Below are 20,686 nucleotides of genomic sequence, written 5' to 3'. Positions count from 1 at the left end.
TTCGATTACATCGCAATTAACAGCTTCACAATAATTCTTGCCACAGGAGTGTACGTAATCGCCTCGTTGGCACTTTGGACCGTGGTCAACGCAAACTACGAGTGGCATCTAAAATGTCCTGTTACACAATGCAAATGTCCAGAAAAATATGCGACTAATCTGCCCCATGAGACAGACTGCACAAAGTTCTATAAATGCGATTGGTGTAGACCAGTATTGCAGAACTGTTCTCTTTCCGGGATTCCGGGATATGAGAGACTACATTATAATAGACGCTTACAAGTTTGCGATTGGCCGTGGCAGGCTGGTTGCGAAAGTTGTACGAAGCCCGAGGTTGATAAGTGCTCATATGAGAACGAGAAGATATCCAATCCAAAAGACGACTGCAATACATATTTCGAATGCAAAAATGGTAAACCAAGATTGTGTCGATGTGATCCGGGTACATGCTTCAGCCGCACGTGTCAGGCTTGTGTGGAGGATCGAGCGGGTGGGAATTGCGGACCTCCTACTACTCCTGGTCCTTGGCCTTGCAAAAAGGGCGAACGAAAGTGTCACGATTGTAACTGCCGTTCGTACTATGAATGTAAACAGATAGAAGGGGATGCAACTGGTTGGTTTTTACAGTACTGTGAAGGCGGTCTTTATTATAATCCCGATATTCAGGAATGCGACGACGCGAACAATGCTCGGCCAATATGCGAGGCAAAATGTTTGCATAAAGATGATTCATAAAGCATACATATGTTCTGCTCCTATGTTTCGCGCGATGGATTTAGCCGACGAGATTAAATCGAAGAGAAATTGCTGCATCCTCGATACTGAGGTAACAAATCACTGTATCAAATAAAATATCTCGCGTAAAAATGAGAGTTTCAACTGATACAAGTTTCAACTAATTCTTGAAAATTAATTTTGAATGTAGCATCAACAAGAAATAATCATGGTTGAAAATGTGCACACAGAGAAAAATGTATACTGTATTCAAGTAAATATTATTTATTTTAAGTATATCATAAGTTTGTATATCCGCAAATATATCATAAGTTTACCACAAGCATTAAATTTAATCGAATATATTCTGAATTTTAGTAAGTGCAGTATTTTAGTCAAGAATATTAAATTAAAACAAAAATTTGGTTTGCTTACTACAAGAGTTGACGAAAAGTAGGTTTGATTTTTCTTTGATACAACTTTACAATATTCTTGAAGAGAAAATAAATTCTTCTTTTGAGTACATGATGATGAGATTTTTTAACACTTGTGATGAGTATATTTTAAGATTATTATCAAGAATATATTCTTTGTTGGAGAAAACTGTTACTTAAAAAAAGAAAAATAAACTGACTAATCGCTTGGCAGTAGAATGATATTTTTCTCTGTGCAAAACTACAAAAAAATAGATTAAAAATTCGAATTATTATAATAAATGCATGTTTTGTAACTTAAAATAAATTATACATAAGAAAAACCTCTTTGAAATGATTTTATTAAGAAATATATAAAAATTACTAATATATAGTACATAAAATAACAAATAAAACAGAATATAAAAATAATCCCGTTTCCTTTAATCCCCCGTTAATATTAGGGCGATATAGAAATACAAATATCTATGTAAAAGATATATTACACAAGAAAGAGAGAGAGAGAAAGAAAGAGAAGCAGGTTAAAAGGTGATTTCCGCGCATTGCAAAGCGAAGGAATGGTCTATTTTCCTTCTCCCAGAGTTATTTGTACTGACGTGCTTCTACTGCTCGTATCAGATGCAATCAATTTCTACCGCGAAAGAATGAGCGGATTGCATGTCGGCTACCTGCGTTACTACCTGTAACATACGCGAATTACGTAAGTACCGAATCGCACGTAGTGTGTTATAACACCGCGCTATTGCTATTGTACGACAGCGTGTCTGTGTTACATGACGCGTATCCGTATGTAATGTACATCTCTTACTTCTATTCCGCATGCTCGCATGCGTGATTTATACGGTTCTCGGCGATAATTCATGGCGGAAAGTCTCGCAGCGAAATATCAAGGCGCTTCTCGCGGATGCTCGCGTTTACAAGCGATATCTTCCAATTGGACAAACCACGTGTCCTGAACATCCCTAAAGACTTCAGAGATTTTTCATGAATGATGATTAAGATAGAAAATCAATATCGATAATAAATCTCGAGCGCATCTCTTCTTTTATATCAAATTTAAATAACATAATCCAGTATATATATATATGTAATACAATAATTTTCTTAATTAAATTCAAAATTTAAATTTTTCTTAACTAGCGCGTGTCGAGTAATATTTTATTCTGGGCTCGAGTACCCTGAAGAAAGGCCCTGTTTATATGCGCGCCTCGCTTTTCGAGAGAACTGTCCATTTTACGCCGCTACGGGATGTCGGGTAGAAAAAAAGCGCCGGCAGTATACGAGTTTTACGATGAAACGCGTTACGGCGTACATTTAAAAATAATTGCCGCCAGAATGGCAACGATTAATGCTATTGCCGGAATTAATTATTGTGGCGCGGTAGCTTATTAGATATTTTTATTGGCGCTCGTTAAACGCGCGAACGAGCGAGCGCCGATATACATGTACTTGTCTCTCTTTTTCTCTCCATCTTGGTACAAATTCTCTCCCCGTAAACGATATCATTCGAAGATTTATTCCGAATGCGCGTTTCACCCAGGAGATGCTTATCATTTCCTCCTGACAGTTTTACGTCGGGCTTGATTGTTGCTGGGCTGGGACTGACGTGTCCACTTGACATATGCGAGTCAAAATGGTGAACGAGGCAGAGATTTAATTATTGTCAAAATGTGACGGGGAAAAAAGATTAATAAATGTAATTTTGTGATGTAAGTAAGAGATGAAACGTCCGATATCAATATCTCGCGATAAGAGAAACGACCGTTTTCTCTTGATTTGGTTGCTGCATCCCACCCCCGTCTTCTCGGAGCAATTAGTAGGTAAACTTTTGTGGTATCTCCGGCCGATAATCTCTGGCGACAAGGATGACGCACAAGTGCCTCGTAATGTTAACAGAATTCATTATTCTTTTTTACTAATGTATAATGAAAGTCGAAAAAGATATCGAATAGTTAATGACTAATTCCGAAATAATTACAACACATACACATATAAGGAACAAACGTGTTTAGATCGATAATATTAATACGTCTTTCAATTAGCTGAAGTGGATTTCGATTTTTCTATCACTAATTTTCAGTTATTTTGAAACTTTCCATGTATCTATTCTATTCTATAAAAGGCTTAATTTGTTTCATTTGAACATATCTGATATATTGTTAATAATAAAATTTCGATATTAAATACATTTTAATTAATGCTTCAGGATGTTTTTAGTAATGGATATATGAATTTCCAATCTTAATTAAAATATATTTTATTTATTTAAAATTTAATTAAAATATATTTAATATCGAAATTTGTTAAAAATATATTAGATACATTCAAATAAAAACTAAATTAAGCCTTTCATGGCTGAAACAATAACTTTAATACATGTTTCAATCGAATATGCCTAATGTAAATATTTAATTAATGACTTGCAATTTTTTTAAAATTCTTTTGCGGCTCTTTATTTATCATGTAATTATAAACAAAATTGAAATTAAAATTAGTAAAGACCAGGTTGATCCATTCTCACAAGAGTATTATCACGACGATCTCTCACCTCTTGTGCAGATGGCAGCGTGAATCCGTTTGTCGACGGTCGTTCAATGATGGCGATGATGGAGAGCACTTTTCGATGCCTTTACACTTCAGTCAGCACCCTGTAGTCTCCACTTCACTTAGGATTCATATCATGCATTTTTACACTTTTCGAATCTCACCTTTCAAACAAGCCAACTTTCGTTTCCTTTGATGAAGGACACAAAAGTGCTATTATCAGGAGCTGATCGATTTCCTTTGTCATCGAGCCTTCGACCTGTCTTTCTTAAATCACCCATAAATTTGAACCACAGTCATATTCACAGTTCGTAGGAGAGGAGAGAAACGTACAGAGATGTTCTCGACAATGTTTAAGAGTCCTCATAGTGTGCGAAAGACGCATATTCGAAGATACATCTGGGAATCTAGTGCTAATGATCTTGTTTATACTCCTCTCGGCACGTTCACGGTCGTCGTGAATTTATCATGGAGATGACTATTCCGTAAATAGACGAATTCCACGAAATTTCGAATTACAACCGTCTGTCCAATATTGTCTCTGCTGTGTTGAAGATCAAATCGTGGTTACGAAACTTCTCGATATCCTATCAGGGCTATCAGGGAGAGTTCTGTCTAAAGATTACGCTCTTATATATGATGCTCTTCCACCGTGGAAGCTTTTAGTCGGAAACCTCTCTTCCTCTTTGATGATTCTCCTTCTGAAGATGTGACCGATCCAATTGTGTCGAATTTTTCCAAATCTCTCCAAGGATTCTGAACAAGACACGTCGCTCTTAACGTGGGATGCACGAAAATGACTGAGATCAAAGATATACGCGCCGCGACATACAAGAGAGAGAGAAAGAGCGAGGGTGGAGTGGGAGAGCGAAGGAGAGAAAGAGAGAGAGAGAGAGAGAGCCAAACGCGATGACGATGATGGTGTAACACCGTGCGTAGTAGCGGACAGTCGGCGACTAAGGCCCCTGAGGAGAAGTCACCTCTCTCCTCTTCGTCTCTTCTCTCCTCCGAGAGATCTCTCTCTCCACCACACGCGTGGCCGCCAACACACCGTCGCGCGCGCGTGCATCTCCGACACGCACGGCCTGTCCCCTTCTCTGCTCACCACCCTTCTCCATCCCCCGACTCCATCCGCAGACCACCCCCTCTTTCGCTCCTTCTCTCTCTCGCACGACAATCAGGCCGTGTCTTCCATCGGAATAAACGCGCCAACTGCAGCAAAACTACTTGCTCCACACATACACATGCTTACGCATGTGCCGATGTATCCGATTCGCGGCAGCAACAGCGACGGTGCTGTATGTATCGATAGAAGAGAAGTGGGAGATGGGACACGCGACACAAGCCTTGGTAGGGGGAGAGAGGGTCAGACAAAAGTGGGGGTACGGTCCCCTCTTGTTCCTCCGGGGCCCCTCTCTCTCTTACGGGGCACCCTCTCCTTCCTCTCTCTACATCGAGCATCCTGCGAGTTCCCCCTTTTTCCACACGATTCTCTCTGGCCGGCCAACCTCTCATTCGCGCCGTATGTACCTTTCCATCTTCTTCAATTGATACTTTGATTTCTTGCCTAGCTTGCGAAACCATTTTTGGCTTCTTTCCAATTTACTTTTAAAATCTCTCATGGATACCGCTTTACACAGACGTCACGAGTGTCCGATAAATTAATAACAATACGACTGGTAATATTTGACCGATGTGAATAATTAGATGTTGCATCATTCCAATTTGTTAATTAAATGCTTAATATTTTTGGTAAATATGATCTTTCAATTCAAAAATAATTTCTCTCTAATAAATATAGAATAAATAGCGAAAAAATTCTTACATGGTTGAGGTTTATGATGAAATGTCTATCATAATTTTATATATGGAGAGTGATTTCACTTTTACACTTATTGTTAACATATGTTAAAGTGATAAATATAGTAAAAGATAGAATATCTCATCGGTGAAAACTCTTATGCGGATAATATCAGCTTTCATTACAGCGAAGCTATCAAATTTTTCCGATAACGATGATGTAATAGTTTGGCTAATAAACTATTTTTATATGCAATTATATACTCACCGCTTTAAAGTTCCGCTCTTCATTCACATATGTAGGATGTATCACCTCCACCATCGTAAAAAATTTTCATGTAAACAGCAATTTGCCAATTTTCCCGAAACACGACGTGCATTTCATAATATATCAAAACGTATTAAAATAAGAAACTATTAAAAAAAGGATGACTCTCTTCATTACATCTTTAGAATACTTCAAAGTTAAAAACACGCACTACTCTTATATAATCTTACACACTAGTGAAAACATGAACGATAAATTTTTCGTGTATATAATAAATTGATATTAATTTATTAAAAATTACGTCAATTAACGTAATTATTAAAAGTATGTTAACTATCCCCCCTTCACCCGAGCTCTCTCGCGGACGCGTCTCGCGTCGAGATTGAAAAACAAACCCACGCGTGTCAATGAACGAGAGACGACTAAACGGCAACGACGATTTTCGTCGTCGACGATCTCTCCGGGTTGCAAAATTCACCTCCCCCCTGCCGTTCCCCTTCCAACGAAGGGTGGCGAGCGTTCTCTCCCTCTCGGTTCCCACGCCGCGTTCCCGCAATTCCTCCCTTCGTCCCTTCTCCTCCACCGCCTCCTCGGCTGCATCCTCATTGCCTGGACTCCTCCCTTGGAGACGCGCCCTTTTCCGAGGGTAGAACGCGTACTACCATGCGCCCCTCTCGGAAGTCCGCTGCCGCCCCCGGTACGTCCACCGGGGGTTGAGATTTATTCGCCGTCGTGTCCCACGCTGAGCATAGCTGCACATGGGGTAATGTAATTTCGAAGCAACTGGTGGCGAGGTCTATAGAGAACGTCTCTAGATTTTGCCGTGAATTACCTGCCCAGATTAAATTTTCATCATGCTATAAACAAATTCTTTGATGACAATTCAAAATGATTACGATCATATGTTTCTGAATTTTTGAATTTAAAAAATAATTGTAAGAATATCTTCTTGAAATAATATTAATCACATACAAAATTGTGATTACAAAAATTGTGATTATATTTTAAAAACACTTATATATTAACGAAATATCGAAAATTGTTTCCTTGATAGAGCAATAAAAAATGATATGAAAAACCTAAGGAAAGAGAATCTAAATTTGAAACATGTCGTCTTTAAACTTTCGAGCAGGCCAATCACACCTGACAATGATTAATTTATGCGAGAAACTTGATGGAGCTCGTAGGAGAAGACGGAAACAAGTGCAAAGAAAGAACAAGATACGTCAAGCGCGAGGAGAACAGGAGACGAAATAAAAGTGCGTTATATTTGAGCGATCAAATCTGGGCGTGAGTTCGCTGCCAGTCACAGCCGGAGCATCGATGTTTTAATTAATGTATCGATAGTGCAGTCAGCCACGAGTTTATCCGGCGTCATCTTGTACGAGACGTATCGAGACCGGCTCTCGAAGCCCACGCAGAAAGCCCGTCGATAATAATTAGGCTGATCGTAGATTTTAAAACGTCACAGTTTTTCACGCGCGACGCAATACGTTGTTTTAAACGCGATTGATTACCTCCGCGATTAATTAAATCTTTGCAAATGCAATAATTAATTGTGTGTTTAAAATTAATTAAAACTTTAATGGTGTTAAAACTAATTACAATTTTAATAATAGATTTTTCTTGAATTTCATAACTTTAATTATCTTTTCTTATAGACATTATTCTAATTTTTTATTTTTTTAATTAAAATTCAATATCAAATACTTTATTTATTCAATGGCGAAATATATAAAATTTTGAAAAAATAAAGCTTACATTTAAATAAATAATAAAAACTTGTTTTTTTTAAATTACAATCTAGAAATCTTTGATCTGTCTTCGCGTTTTCAATTGCTTATATGCAATAATTGCAATAATTGGAAAGCTTCTGGATTAATTAATTATGGAACAGTCGATCAAAATAGATGTGAAGAATTTATTATAGTATATTTATTATTAAAATAAAAATCAGAAAATCTGGATTATATATTTACTACTATATTTGATAATTGAATTACTACTATATTTGATAATTGAATTGATGCTACGCGTTTCCTGTTTTTGCAATGACAAATTCGATTAAATAAGCAAGAATATCATGAAATAACTATGTATTGTATTTAATTAATATATTAATTATATTTTGTATAAACAGCGATAAGAACGGACGATCTAAATATTTATTACTAATGATCCTCATTAATCTTATTTCTTTCTATGAATCCGCATCTTCCAGATTAATTATATATGTATTTAAAAATAAAAAATACTTATCGACATTTTTTTCAAATCGTTAATCTCGAGAGTAGCGTTTTTGTGCGTTTGTATTCATTTATCATGGTTAACTTAGAGATAAGACGAGACGATATATAAAATCAAAGACTAAAAAAAATACGCTGAACGAATGTTGATTACACATAAATAAAGCTAGATAAAGTCAGATTTATCAACTGTTTGCGTAATTCTCGGAGTGGGCGTCTCGGACGCCGCTCATTGATCGCGTCAGCATTGTTTTCCGTATCAAAGCACCCACCGCAAATTCAATTGATCGAGAATGAGAACATCGACAATTGGCCGCAATTGTATCGATCGAGGTCAATATGATCATCGTTCGATCGGCGATTTCATTGCTCCGCGGAAGAATCTGCTGTGGATTTTATTGAGCCATTTCATGCTTTGATGCATCTGCAAAATGAAGGTCAATCTTGTAAGATATATATAGCAAAACATATAATTCTCTTTCTTGCGTACAAACGTCAAATGGCTGCATGAAAACATTATTAAAGCTAAGATGAAATAATTTGAATTTTATGACAAATTTATAGTTTTATAGTTATATATTTATAGTTTTTTAAAAATATTATAATTATAGTTTATTAAATATTTTCTATAAATATGCAATAGATCAGATATGTGTGATTTTTTTATCTATCGTTAGAGAAAAACATGTTAATTTTTCTTTTTCTTCACAACCGTATAAATGTGAGTTAATGATTAGATACGTCAGAATCGGAGGATACTCGACAAAATATTTTGAATTCGAGCGATAACTCTTAACCTGATTGAAATTTTTTTTTAATTTGCGATATCATATATATATCGCCATAGAGCGCTTATTTTTAGAATAGAATACTATATGGTACATGTACGCAATTCTCGCATTATCTTGCGTAGGCGTAGCAATCCCACCACTGATAAGCGACTTTGTATTTTGCAAGATTTGTGACACGCGATATCTGAAAACTTGTCTCTCTCGTAGCTTACTAGACACCACACCATTAATCATGCATATAATCAAGGCATATAAACAATGATTAATAATGATAATTAACGAACATTTATCATAGAGAGAGATTTTTTTTAATAGTGATAGAGTATAATATTAGTAATAAGCTTATCATAAATTTGCGTTTTAATACACATAATGAGAATTTTGTATTAATTTGGAATTTTGTTAATGAAAATATATTGAACTACAAATATTTGAAATTTCAGAAATTTTAATAAATCTATTTTTATTATTTTTAATAGAATATTAATTAAACAAAAAATTTAATGCATAAAATGTCTTAAACGTATAAATATAATTACATATTGAAATATATGTTATACAATAAAGAAAAAAAAGAGAAAAGAAGAGAGAGAAACTTGCGTTTTAAAAGAAAAATGGATCCTATTGATGAGAAGTTTTCACGCAGCAGTGGATACTAATTTGAGATTATTTTGTGTGCCTAGAAGCTTAAAGATATCATTTTATTTTATAGGAAATGCAATCTAATTAATTCGCCTCCTCCTAGTTGTTTCCGAGCAACGACGTTTATTTTTTGCGCGTTGGCGAATCGAAAAATAATGAAATACGAGACGCGGTAAAGAACGGCAGAGTTCGAAATAATCGTGGCTCAATAAAATTAATATACGGTTCTCGTTGGTTCCTTCACCGTGTTCGTGCGTCAAGAGTCCCAGTCAAAGTCGTAGGTTCGGCGGGCTCAACAAGACACATACACACAGTTCGAGACACTCTTAACTAAGGGTCTACTAACTTTAAATCCGATAATGAATGTAATCAGCGGAAATAACATGGAATCTACGCTGGTCTCGGTCGGACCGCGGCCACATCCAGGTATACATTCTCTGACCACAGCGTGACTAATAATTATACTCGGTTGGGAGACCCTCATCTCTCTCTCCTACGCCGTTATGTCTCGCTGAGAGCGAGAGTGGAAGCCGACAGCCGCAAATGAAACGTAGAAACAATAGTCTCGCGCATTCACGAATCCCGAGAGTGCACAAACTTGCTGAGAACGTATCGAATCAATGTCCTAAATAATAAATGCGAATCTCCTTCTTGCAACGAGGATTATAATTTGAAGTAATTTTCTTTTAAACAATATTAGTAGAGAGAATTTAAATAGCATTCACATTTAAGTGGCAACGTATTCGATAAATTTATAGAATTTAATTATATTTTACAATATATTATTTTATTATATTTTATTATATATGAATTATGAATGATATGTTTAAAACACATATTTGGGAATTAATAAATAAAATATATCTTTAATTTAGATGAAAGTGTAAAAGGATTTCGCACATTTTGTTTATTGATATAGCACAAATTGTAGCACACATTCTTTCTCTCGCGAGAATCACAACATATAATCGCATGTCTTATGATATAGTTTCTTACAATCGTGATTGTATTCTGCTTCGTAACGCCGACGTCAAATCGGGTATCGACTATGAATGACTTTCAATCGTATATCGTTCGATCGACATCGACATTATACGCAATGTACACAATAGGCACGCGCGCATGAGCGAGGTACCTGTCGACCTCGCGACGCCAAGCGAGTAACGGTAGTCTTAATTGAATTATTGTTTCAGTTAATGTCGACATTCATCATAAGAGTTACGTATACACGGTGTCGGAGCGAGACGGGGGAAACGCGCGTCCCGCCCAAGAAGTTGCGGCTCGCTCACAAAAGCGCAGAGCATTCATCTTCTGTCGTGTATGTCACGGACGCGACTGGACTCTCTCTTTTTTTTCTTCTCTTGGTAAACTTGTATAAAATAAGTTCTTATAATTTGCAGATCTTTCGACCAATTCCTTTTCAGTTTAATTATTTAAAATTGTCTCGTCAAATTTTTCCTGGACTCTTTGTGCTGTCTTTGATGTAATAATTATTTCAAATCAATCTTAAATAAATATCTTCGACACATTTACAAGAATTTTTATATTTTATTTAAAATTATTAGACTTTAATAATTAATATCGCGTATCAAAAAATATCTTCCTAAAATTTTTGACATAAAGTGATCTTGAAGTTTGATAGATGACGGATAGATTGTACTGTAATAGGATTATGTGTTTTCATTTAACTTTGTATTACGATTATGTAGTATATACATGTTACTAATGAATGGAGAGAAAGGATACGTGTACATATATTTATGATGCATGATGTAGAATGCTGAATTTATTGAAAGTACCATTTTATGAATATATATATAGAACGATGTGTATCGCATATCATCGCGCTGCACAAAAAGCGAGCTACATAAATATTAAAATTCGCCGTTTCTTAATCTTAATTTCGATCTTTGATAATAAGTCATTTGCCAAGTGCGAATAGGAACGTGCGAGATTCGAATGCACCGAGGTAACAAATCATTAACGGGCAACATGGTTGTCGACATTGTGAATAATTATCGCATTATCGGTATATCGTTATAATACAGTGTTAATTAAATATTTCCACGTTGTCGCAATCCGGCCATATTGCGTTGCAATTCTATGTGAACGTAGAATAGGGATGCTTGATGATGAAATACATCGACTTTCAGCAGAGAAAGAGATGAACACAAAAGAAAATATAATATACAAAATAAGTAGAAAATAAATGCATTTATTTGTGCAATAATAGAAATATTAATTATTAAATTTTTTAATGTAATACTAACATTTTAAAGATGGATTGATTTAATTTTTTTATCTAGTTATCTACATTTTTTATATCATAAAGATTTATAATTGATATAAAATTTTTTTTAATTTTTTGAAAAAATCAATTATTTTTTGTGAGTTTTCTCAAAGTATTATATATATTTCGGATATAAATAAATACAAACTTTCTCGCGCGTAGTTACATTTAGATCTACTGATAGTGTCACTGCAAAGTGGGAGGAAAAAAAGCAGACCCACGCCTCGCTCTTTAGTATTTGCATCGCTACAGATACCAGACTGCGTCGATCCGTTCGCGATCGAATAAATGAATTTAGATTCGTAAGTTCGTCGAGTGCAGTTTCCTTTGCTGGATTCAACTGAATTTGCTTAGCAACACGCGCGCATTTCATATTTCGGACTGTGCGATCGCGAATAATAAACAATCGATAGTTGCCACTTTCTATTTCATCCATTACGCATTAGACATCAAGATGACATTTTTATTCCATATAATTTATTACACAATTTTTTATATATTAATCTACTATTTTTATACTTTTCAAATTTTCATACATGTATATATACATAATTTTGCCATTAAACTTATATTAAAAAGATAAATCATATCAAAATAATTATCACTATCCTATATAAGTAATAATTAAATTATAAAATTATTTAAAATAATTTAAAATATTATAAAATAATTTTAAAAACTGATGTATGATTAATTAATTAAAAAATTTATCTGTAATATTATATCAAATAAATAACAATAAAAATACAAGTATATATTTGTCGAGAATATATCCTTATACTTTTTCTTAGACATTACTGGTAGGTTCTAGGTCAGCAGGAGCGATGTAAAAAGGAAACGAAAATAAGGCAGAAGAAGGATGAGAGATCGATGCATATAAAGACTGTGCCGATCGGATCCCTGAGAGTTTGCATAATTCATTCGACTGGCCGGCGAATGCATATTACCTTAGGATATCTAGCCGAGTCAAACAGCGGGATCAGGATGCAAGGACCTCCGCTCTGAATATGAGGTCGAATCGCCGAATCGTCTGGAGATAATTCAACATCGATAACCGCGCTATTTCAACGAGGACCTAGATTCAGGATCTAACAGGATTGACCAAGTATACGTGTCCTCGAAAAGAAATTGTATTTCGTATAACATTTACCAGAAGATTCTATAGTCTATTCGACTATCATATGATTTCGTCTTTGCAAAGCGATTTTTAAAGTTTTAATATTTCTAAAGTATATTATATGAAATAACGCAGTATTTAATTATAAAATAACTGCAGAGTTTCTTGTTTTTTGAATTTTATATCATATAAAATTGGCGTTAATTATTGTCAATATAATTTGTTTTTTTAATTATTCAATAATTTATTTTTAACAATGCATTTTAAAAAAATATTTATTTTCTAAAGCTGTACTATAATATATTAATAATATTAAAATTATTACCAGCAATAATAATTTTTGCATATAAAAGAATTTATTATTTTAACAAATTTTATTATTTGACTGAATATTTGTTAATAATTAATGTGCAAATGCCGACAATAAGATACATTCGGTTTCGAAGTATTATCGATAGATCGTTGAGTAATTCTCTCAAGCGATTTCAATAGCGATTCATATCGTCTAAGCGGCATCCTGATTGCATCTGCTCCACCTGTCTATCGATTTTTCCGGAAGCGTCATCGGGGCGGGCTCCTCGGTTGTGACGGAAGGTGCGCGCTCATATGGGTGGACTGGCTCTCTCCCTCGTTTCTTCGCCCTCGTCTCTTACACCTCGAGGAAGCCACCCCAGGCCAACCGGAATCAAGTTCAATTGTCTCGCGGTGGCTTTTGGACGCGTGAGAAATCTGCGAGCAGCTGTTTCGCCGGGGGTTGCTTGTTCCTCGCGGTAACGTGACGTGACGTCACGTTTTACACGTCGTTCACTTGGTCAAACGAAAACATATGTGAGGAGGAAGGAAGAGAGAGAGTGGGGTGGGGTGGGAGAGAGGGAGGAGGGAAAAGACTGTTTATTGCGCATGCAAATTAGAGACGTTCGTCCACGTCTCGAAGGGGTTAAGGGTTCGACCCTGAGGGCGCCGAAATACTGGCTAGATCTCCTCTGCGAGGAGAGAAATAAGGAGTTTCTCGATATCCTCTTTCGAAAATCTCGCCGCTCTTTATTTCTACGCCTTTCCCACGACCGCCCTCCGCTATTCGTTTCAGCATTTTAATTAGGTCCACCGTTGTTGTTGGTCCTAGTTGTGCTTTGGTAACAATGCGATTGTGACCTGCTTGTTCCGAGACTGATTGTACGTTACGTGTATGATTATGCCTTGCTTCCGTTTAGGCACAATGCGACTAATGTCAAAGAAATTAGAACCAAGAATAACAAATTTTTTTGGTTACATATTGCCTACAACCCTTATTATTATATATATTATACTGTGTATTATATTAATCAATCGTCAGATTTGTTTCTTCCAAAGTGGTATATTTATAGCAAAGCAGAATTTATTACATCAATCCACGAGGAACGAATTTCATGATGCTCTTTGCTGGGAAATCGTGCCGCTCTCTTATTTTTGTCCTTTTTATTCAAATTTTCATGAAAGCTTTATTTCTGAAGAGTTGATGAAAATGGAAACATTTTTAGAGTGCAGTGCAATCAATAATTAAAATACCAAGTTGGAGAGATGAGTACGGGACGAGTATTCAAGTTCTGCGCGAGAAATGACGACAGCTCTCTTATACATTCTCAATTGCTCTTCTACGACAGCCGGCCTAGTTTGCCACTCGGGATTCACCGATGCAAAATCTTTCAATCCATCGTACTACAAATTGCACGCCTTTATACGTGACGCGTATGCGAATGCGAGCGACGCGAAACAACATGGCCGATGGCGAGCGAGTCGACGCTCGGAGGCAGGAGCGACTCCCGCATAAAGACAGCGGCGGTCGTCATCCTCCTCCTCGTCGTCTTCTTCATCCTCGTCGTCGTCGTCGTCTTGGTGGCATTTTGAATTGCAGATAATCGAGCACGATCGACGAGGACGATAATCGGCCCTGGCGCTTAGACATGCAGTGACTTATCTCCGGGCGACCGAGAGTTACCTGTCTCGGATACCTTTCGCCGTGCAACTCGGGAGAGTCGACAGGACCGATAAGGATCGGGATGATTCAGAATCTCCTGACCTCGGCCCGTCGATTCTACAATGCAATCCCGAATGTACCGCGCGTATAACGAATGTACGACCGATCCTTCCGAGCTGTCGACGCAACAGGTACGTGATATGGTGTGCTCGCCGATCGTATATCGCAAATCGTTCGAATACCAATCGTAATATGCCTTACACTGTACTGAGAACGATCTAGATGCGTTTGAGTTACAAAATTCCAATATCTCTGTGACATTTCTGTGCTTCAAATGAACTTTTTCACGTGCTTTTGATCGGATAGATTATAAATTATCTAAATGTTGATTATAATATGTCTTTTATATTTTAAATTGGATTAATATTCTGATCAAATATTAAAGTATATTTGTTTGCCTGTACATATTGATGATGTAAATTATTTTTATAAAAGTTGTTATCTGTGCGGAGCTTTTATAAGCAATCCTAAACTCTGATTTTGAAAAGCGGAAGTCTCGAGAAAACTAATTAAACTTCCCAATCTAAAAATATATATACTTTCCAATCTTCAAAATTGTCACATGTATTTTAAATTTGCCTTTGACAGAGAAAACATATCAGGGAACAAACAGCTCCCACGTTGAGGCGCACGGTGCCTCCAGGTGGTGACCGGCTCTCTTTATCCAGTCAGCATCCCCCTCCTTCCGCCTGCTTGAGGAACATGAAGGAGCGATCCCTCTATTGTCACGGAGGGAGTTATTAACGAGGGAATGACGAGGGGGAGAGGGGAATCTCGGAACTACAGCTCTTCTCGTGTGGGAATTGCGCAGACGCTTCTAAAGCGGAATACCTTATTGCTTCCCGCCAAAACACCATCGAAAAACCTTTTACGTCATGTTCGACCCATACACTGCTGATACGTCACGCGAGGAATCCGATCTGGCATCGAGGGTGCCAGGTCGTCGAGCTTTCCCGCCAAAATTCTGGCAGGTGACTATACAACGTTCCCTATAAAATCAATGAAAGGTGGATGCTTGTATTAAAACTCACAGCTTTTAAAAATACAAAGATAATTTTAATATTAGCGGGAAACCAAGATCTTTCTTTTAAAAAGAGAGATGTGATTTCAAATCTTAACTTTTTCAAAAATATCATAATTTTGTGTTCTAAACATTATCTATAATTAAGGAAATCACAGTTTAATAAATGAAAAATAAGGAATTTATTGATGAATTTTATAATCGATCTTTTTTCTGATAAAATTAGGGAAATGATAAGAAAATAAATCTATTTTTATTAATTTAAGTCAAAACATAAAAGTTTGGAATTATAATCTTGCAACTTGTGAAAGTCTTCTCGTAAAAGACTGTCAGAATCTGACGTGTCTAAGTAATGCGCGTTACGCGAAGGACGATGACATTTCTTTGGGCTTGTGGGAGAACGAGTATTGTTGAGGGAATTTTTCAAGCTCCCACGTGGTATACATGCCGCCACCCCCCACGTTTTTTCGACGGAAGCGAGCGCACGTGTGCGAATATTCGCATCGTTCGTCTCGCCGGAATGCATATTTCGGAGAAACTATGAGAGCCTTCTTTTTTCTCCTTCGCCTCTCGCGGGGCGCACCTTCGTTATATGTGAACTCTCTCTTTCTCTCCCTCTTGATCGCGCAAGATGCGAGGGGAAACCGTTCACTGTTTGGTTGGGAAAACTAAGAGACTTGTCTCTTTCCAGCGTTCCATCAATATCCGTCGTCCGATTGCGTTTTCATGCGTGCCGAGATCCCGGAAGATACACCTGGACGCCTCTTTCCAGAGGTCGATGACATCATTGAGATCATCTCTCGGAGTTTCTCGAGCGGAACAAGAGACGCATAAGATAAGTAAATGGTTGACTTGATTATTTATTTCAATTTCGATGTAGGAATATTAAAATACAAAATATGCGGAAAGCGAGAAAAGAAATCTTATAATGTTAAGGAGCACACTTGTATAAATAGAAGAAATTGAAGACAACGCAAAAATCATTACTTATGTACTCTAATAATTTTTCCTCATAATAATAATGGAATATAGAGAGTTTGTTTTTCATACCGTCATGTTTAACACACTATCACAGGACCTTATCGCGTACGTTGAGATCTGACACGTGCCTCGTTGGAACAAGATCCGCCTGCCGAATGCGCATGCAAAGTAGAGAGACGTTGTGCGTCTCGTCGCCGCGACTCTCTGAAATTTTCACGTGGGTGGCGAAGACCGCGATACACAATGGCGCGTCTGCCACGCCACACAATGCCTTTTCTTGCGAGAGGAAGAAAGAAACATCGTGTTTGCCCACGAGCAAAGGTGTCTGGGATGGCGGTACGTTGTCGTGTCGCCAACACCATTGTTCTAGTAAGAGTTGCCATTATTTTGACATTACGATGTAATAATACCGCTTGTTACAACGAGAGTTATAGCCGAGTTGGCACAAATTGACAATGGAATTTTCGGCTAAATATTTTAAATAGAAGACAAAAATATTTGAGAAAATATTTCTACTGCAGTAACATACATAAATAATTAATTAATATATCTAATAATTAATTGTATTAATAATCTAATAATTAATTCTATTAATAAATTATTATATCCATTATTTAATATATATTAATTAATATATCTGTATGCTAAGCGATTTTTATTAAAAAAAACCAATTTCAACAATTATATTAATTTAAAATGCATTTAGCATTAATTGACGGTTCCTTATAAAATGTAAAATATTTAATTGGGCTGAAAATTTAACGCGTGATCGTCGATTTTCAAGTATCGCATGAAAAGAGAACGCATTATACATAAGAAGCAGAACGAATAAGGAAAGAAGACAACTTTACAGTCCTTTAGGAGCGTCGCGTCGGCTCGTCGAAGAAGGCGTCGCGTGAATCATCCGCGGTTCACGTGGGCGGCTGAATCGTACAAGTACCGGCGTACGATACATGGACCAGCCCGAGGGGTCTATTTCACGAGGTTGTCGTCGGTACGAAACAACTATTAGCGTGCCCGATGGCGCATTATGTTCCAGCGTGCACGCGCATTAACGAGCTCCTGGTTCATATCGCACAGAGGAAAACCAAACACATACATATATACACTTATATACACGTGCTCACATATATACGCATATACACATATATACACATATATACATATGGACACACATATTAATTTTAAACACCCACCAATCCTCCTTTTCCATCCCCGCTGGGCTGTATCAGCTTTGAGTGGACTCAACCCTTTTTGTTTAATTTTAAATTGATTTCATTATTTTTATTTATTCACTTTTGCTTTCTTGTTCGATGGTTGCAGGCTGCTAGATCGTATTTATAGGATTTTAGTTTTTGACTGCGTTATTTAAATATTGCTCGAGTGAAAATTATTCGATAAACGCAACATATTTTCTTAAATATATATAAATCAATTTAAATAACAGAACTAATCATCATTTTATTATGTTTTATAGATAGTATTACAATAATGTTAATGATAAATTAATATATGTGATTAATTGACATTTTCGATCCGGATTATTATCACACTGCAGAGATTCGATAATATATTTTAATGATAACATTTTTAAAAATTTATTTTTAGTAAATATTTAATAAAAGATTGCATCCCATAAAATTTCAGTTTTCCTTATCAAAGTATATATATTTTAAAAATAATATTAAAGAAACATTTTTGTTTAACGAAATTGTTATTTTGCTCAATGGCTTATGTTTTAACATCGATAATGAATCAATTGCAATTGTCCTCTTTTTACCTAAAATACCTAACGATAGTTTTGAAGTTACGTATACTTTCGTCTTTCATTCTGTGCGTTTTCAAGGAAATAACAACAGCTACACATCTTTGCTGTGAAATAAATGGTAAAGTTCCCTTCGGGATGATGAATCGATACGCATCACGTTTTCTCGGGAAACAAGAGGGAGAGAGGGTGCGTTCCTCGATTCGTCCCTCGGAATGGAACCGGTCGTTAAGAGAGCTCGACGCAAACACAGTGCAACGTAGTACATAAACTTTCACGATTTTGCCGTCGATAAATCGTCGGTAGTGAAGACCGAGGCAAGGTAGGGCGAGAGAAGGGAGACGATGGGTGGCTAGGTCGTCTTATCCGAAACAAAGGTCACCCCTTCGCGGGGAACTGTGGGAAACTCGGACAGCTGAGGAAGGAAGGAGGACGCGTTTACTCTCCCTTTCGCGGGAGAGTAGAGTCGTGCCATGAAGTAGCTCTTTTCATAGCCCTTCAACGACGGATTATCTCTCCGTTCTCTCTCAACTAGCAAGGAACTGACATCCCAAGTCGCCTGTAGGCACTCATCATGTATGTACTTGTTATTTATGCTAAATAGTAGGACTAATCTCCATCTTGGTCAATGTTTCTAGAGAAGAGAATTTACTTCCTCCTCGTATTTCGAAGGTCTTTTGAGTTAACGTGTTTATCATGTTAGAAAGAGAGAATGAAAGAGAGAAAGAGTTTTATATTTCTAAAATTTTGTATTTACGATCCTCAGGATTTTTTAAATGTTTAAACTTTTTAATTATTTAATTCAATTATTAAATTTTTGAATGTTTTTGTTCTTTCATATTTCTAGAGAATCTTTGAAACACTTGATTATTTAATCCCTGTGAACGTATTTATTCATAAAAGTCTCAATTTTTTAAGAATACAAAATATTTCAAGATTCAAAAGAGGAGAGATATTTTCTAAGAATGTTCAATTTTATTTATATTTGCTGAGATATTTTCCTTTCTGCTTCAAATGCACCGCAGGTATCACCAATAGTTGGTTTTTGCGGGTTATAGATTGCCGTAATTTGTTTTCATCGGAATCCTCTGAATCGACAATATTATAAGGTTGATAGAGAGATCTTTGCCGAGTCTTCAATGATTACCGGCGTTCCTACTGATGGTGATTAGGCGTCGGCATTGCATCCCGAGGATCATTCGTAATCGAGAACAGAATTGAGCGCTCACCGGGCACACTTGTACCGCTGATTGCAGTCATTAATAGAGAAAATTAATGAGTCGGTAGAGCCGACTCGTTTCGTCTTTGTCTCTCCATGTTTCGACATGGTTCTCTTCTAAGCATGCAACTTCAATCTATCAATAAATCACTGCAGTTTATACAGAATATAATCCTTTTCAGATATGGAACGTAATCGAATTGCTTTCATAACCGTGGAAAGGAAATAATTTGAAAACGCTGAACTTTCTTGCTGCTCTCTAAAGATAAAAATAGAGGAAAGCATTCCTTTATAACTATTCTGTGTGTCATATACATATAAAGAAAAAAATAAAGAAATAGGAAAAAAGGAAGAAAAGAGATAAAGAATGAATATTCATTATCCTCTAAGATCAAGCTTAAGATTTACTGAAAGCATAAAGTATACGAGTTATGTGATATAATAGTACTGTTATAGTAATATTATTAATTATTAGCATTAATAATTATTTGATATTAGTAATTATTTAATAATTATTATTTAACAATTATAATTTATTTATTACAATTATAACACGAAATTAAAGGTAATATAATTAATATGGCAATTATATCTGATTTTCAAAAATTTTTATAATAACAAATATTGCAAAAAGAAGCAAAAAAATAAAAAGAAATAATTATGAAATTCAGATATAAAATATGAATATTAGAAATAATAATTGAAATTTGTACTCAAAGGATTATATATATTTTTAATTAAAATTGAAAGAAAAAGAAGATAATACGGGTAAAAATTTTCTTGAATAGCAGATAAAAAATTGCTAAACAATAACCGTAAGATGTAATAATGGTAGATGTA

At 36.0% G+C, this 20,686-nt stretch overlaps 2 protein-coding genes across 3 annotated transcripts in view; one reads left to right on the top strand and one right to left on the bottom strand.

Annotated features, from left to right (window-relative positions):
• LOC105248649 (peritrophin-1) overlaps positions 1 to 883 on the top strand; it is a 1,321-nt gene extending 438 nt beyond the window's left edge. The window contains exon 2 of the mRNA XM_011253552.3: positions 47 to 883. Within this exon, the coding sequence (XP_011251854.1) occupies positions 47 to 735 (689 nt within the window). The 3' untranslated portion in view covers positions 736 to 883. The remainder of the gene's footprint in view (positions 1 to 46) is intronic.
• The window catches only part of LOC105248661 (early growth response protein 1), a 68,540-nt gene extending 62,658 nt beyond the window's left edge, over positions 1 to 5,882 (bottom strand). For both annotated transcript variants that reach the window (XR_003123563.1, XM_025413938.1), the window contains exon 1: positions 5,761 to 5,882. Coding sequence is in view for 1 of the 2 variants with exons in the window: in XM_025413938.1 (XP_025269723.1) it covers positions 5,761 to 5,814 (54 nt within the window). In the remaining variant the exon portion in view is untranslated. The remainder of the gene's footprint in view (positions 1 to 5,760) is intronic.
• Positions 5,883 to 20,686: the final 14,804 nt, after the last annotated feature.

This window comes from Camponotus floridanus, unplaced genomic scaffold (assembly GCF_003227725.1).
Source record: "Camponotus floridanus strain SB8 unplaced genomic scaffold, Cflo_v7.5 scaffold72, whole genome shotgun sequence".
Lineage (NCBI taxonomy): Eukaryota > Metazoa > Arthropoda > Insecta > Hymenoptera > Formicidae > Camponotus > Camponotus floridanus.
This window is presented reverse-complemented; position numbering and strand designations above follow the sequence as displayed.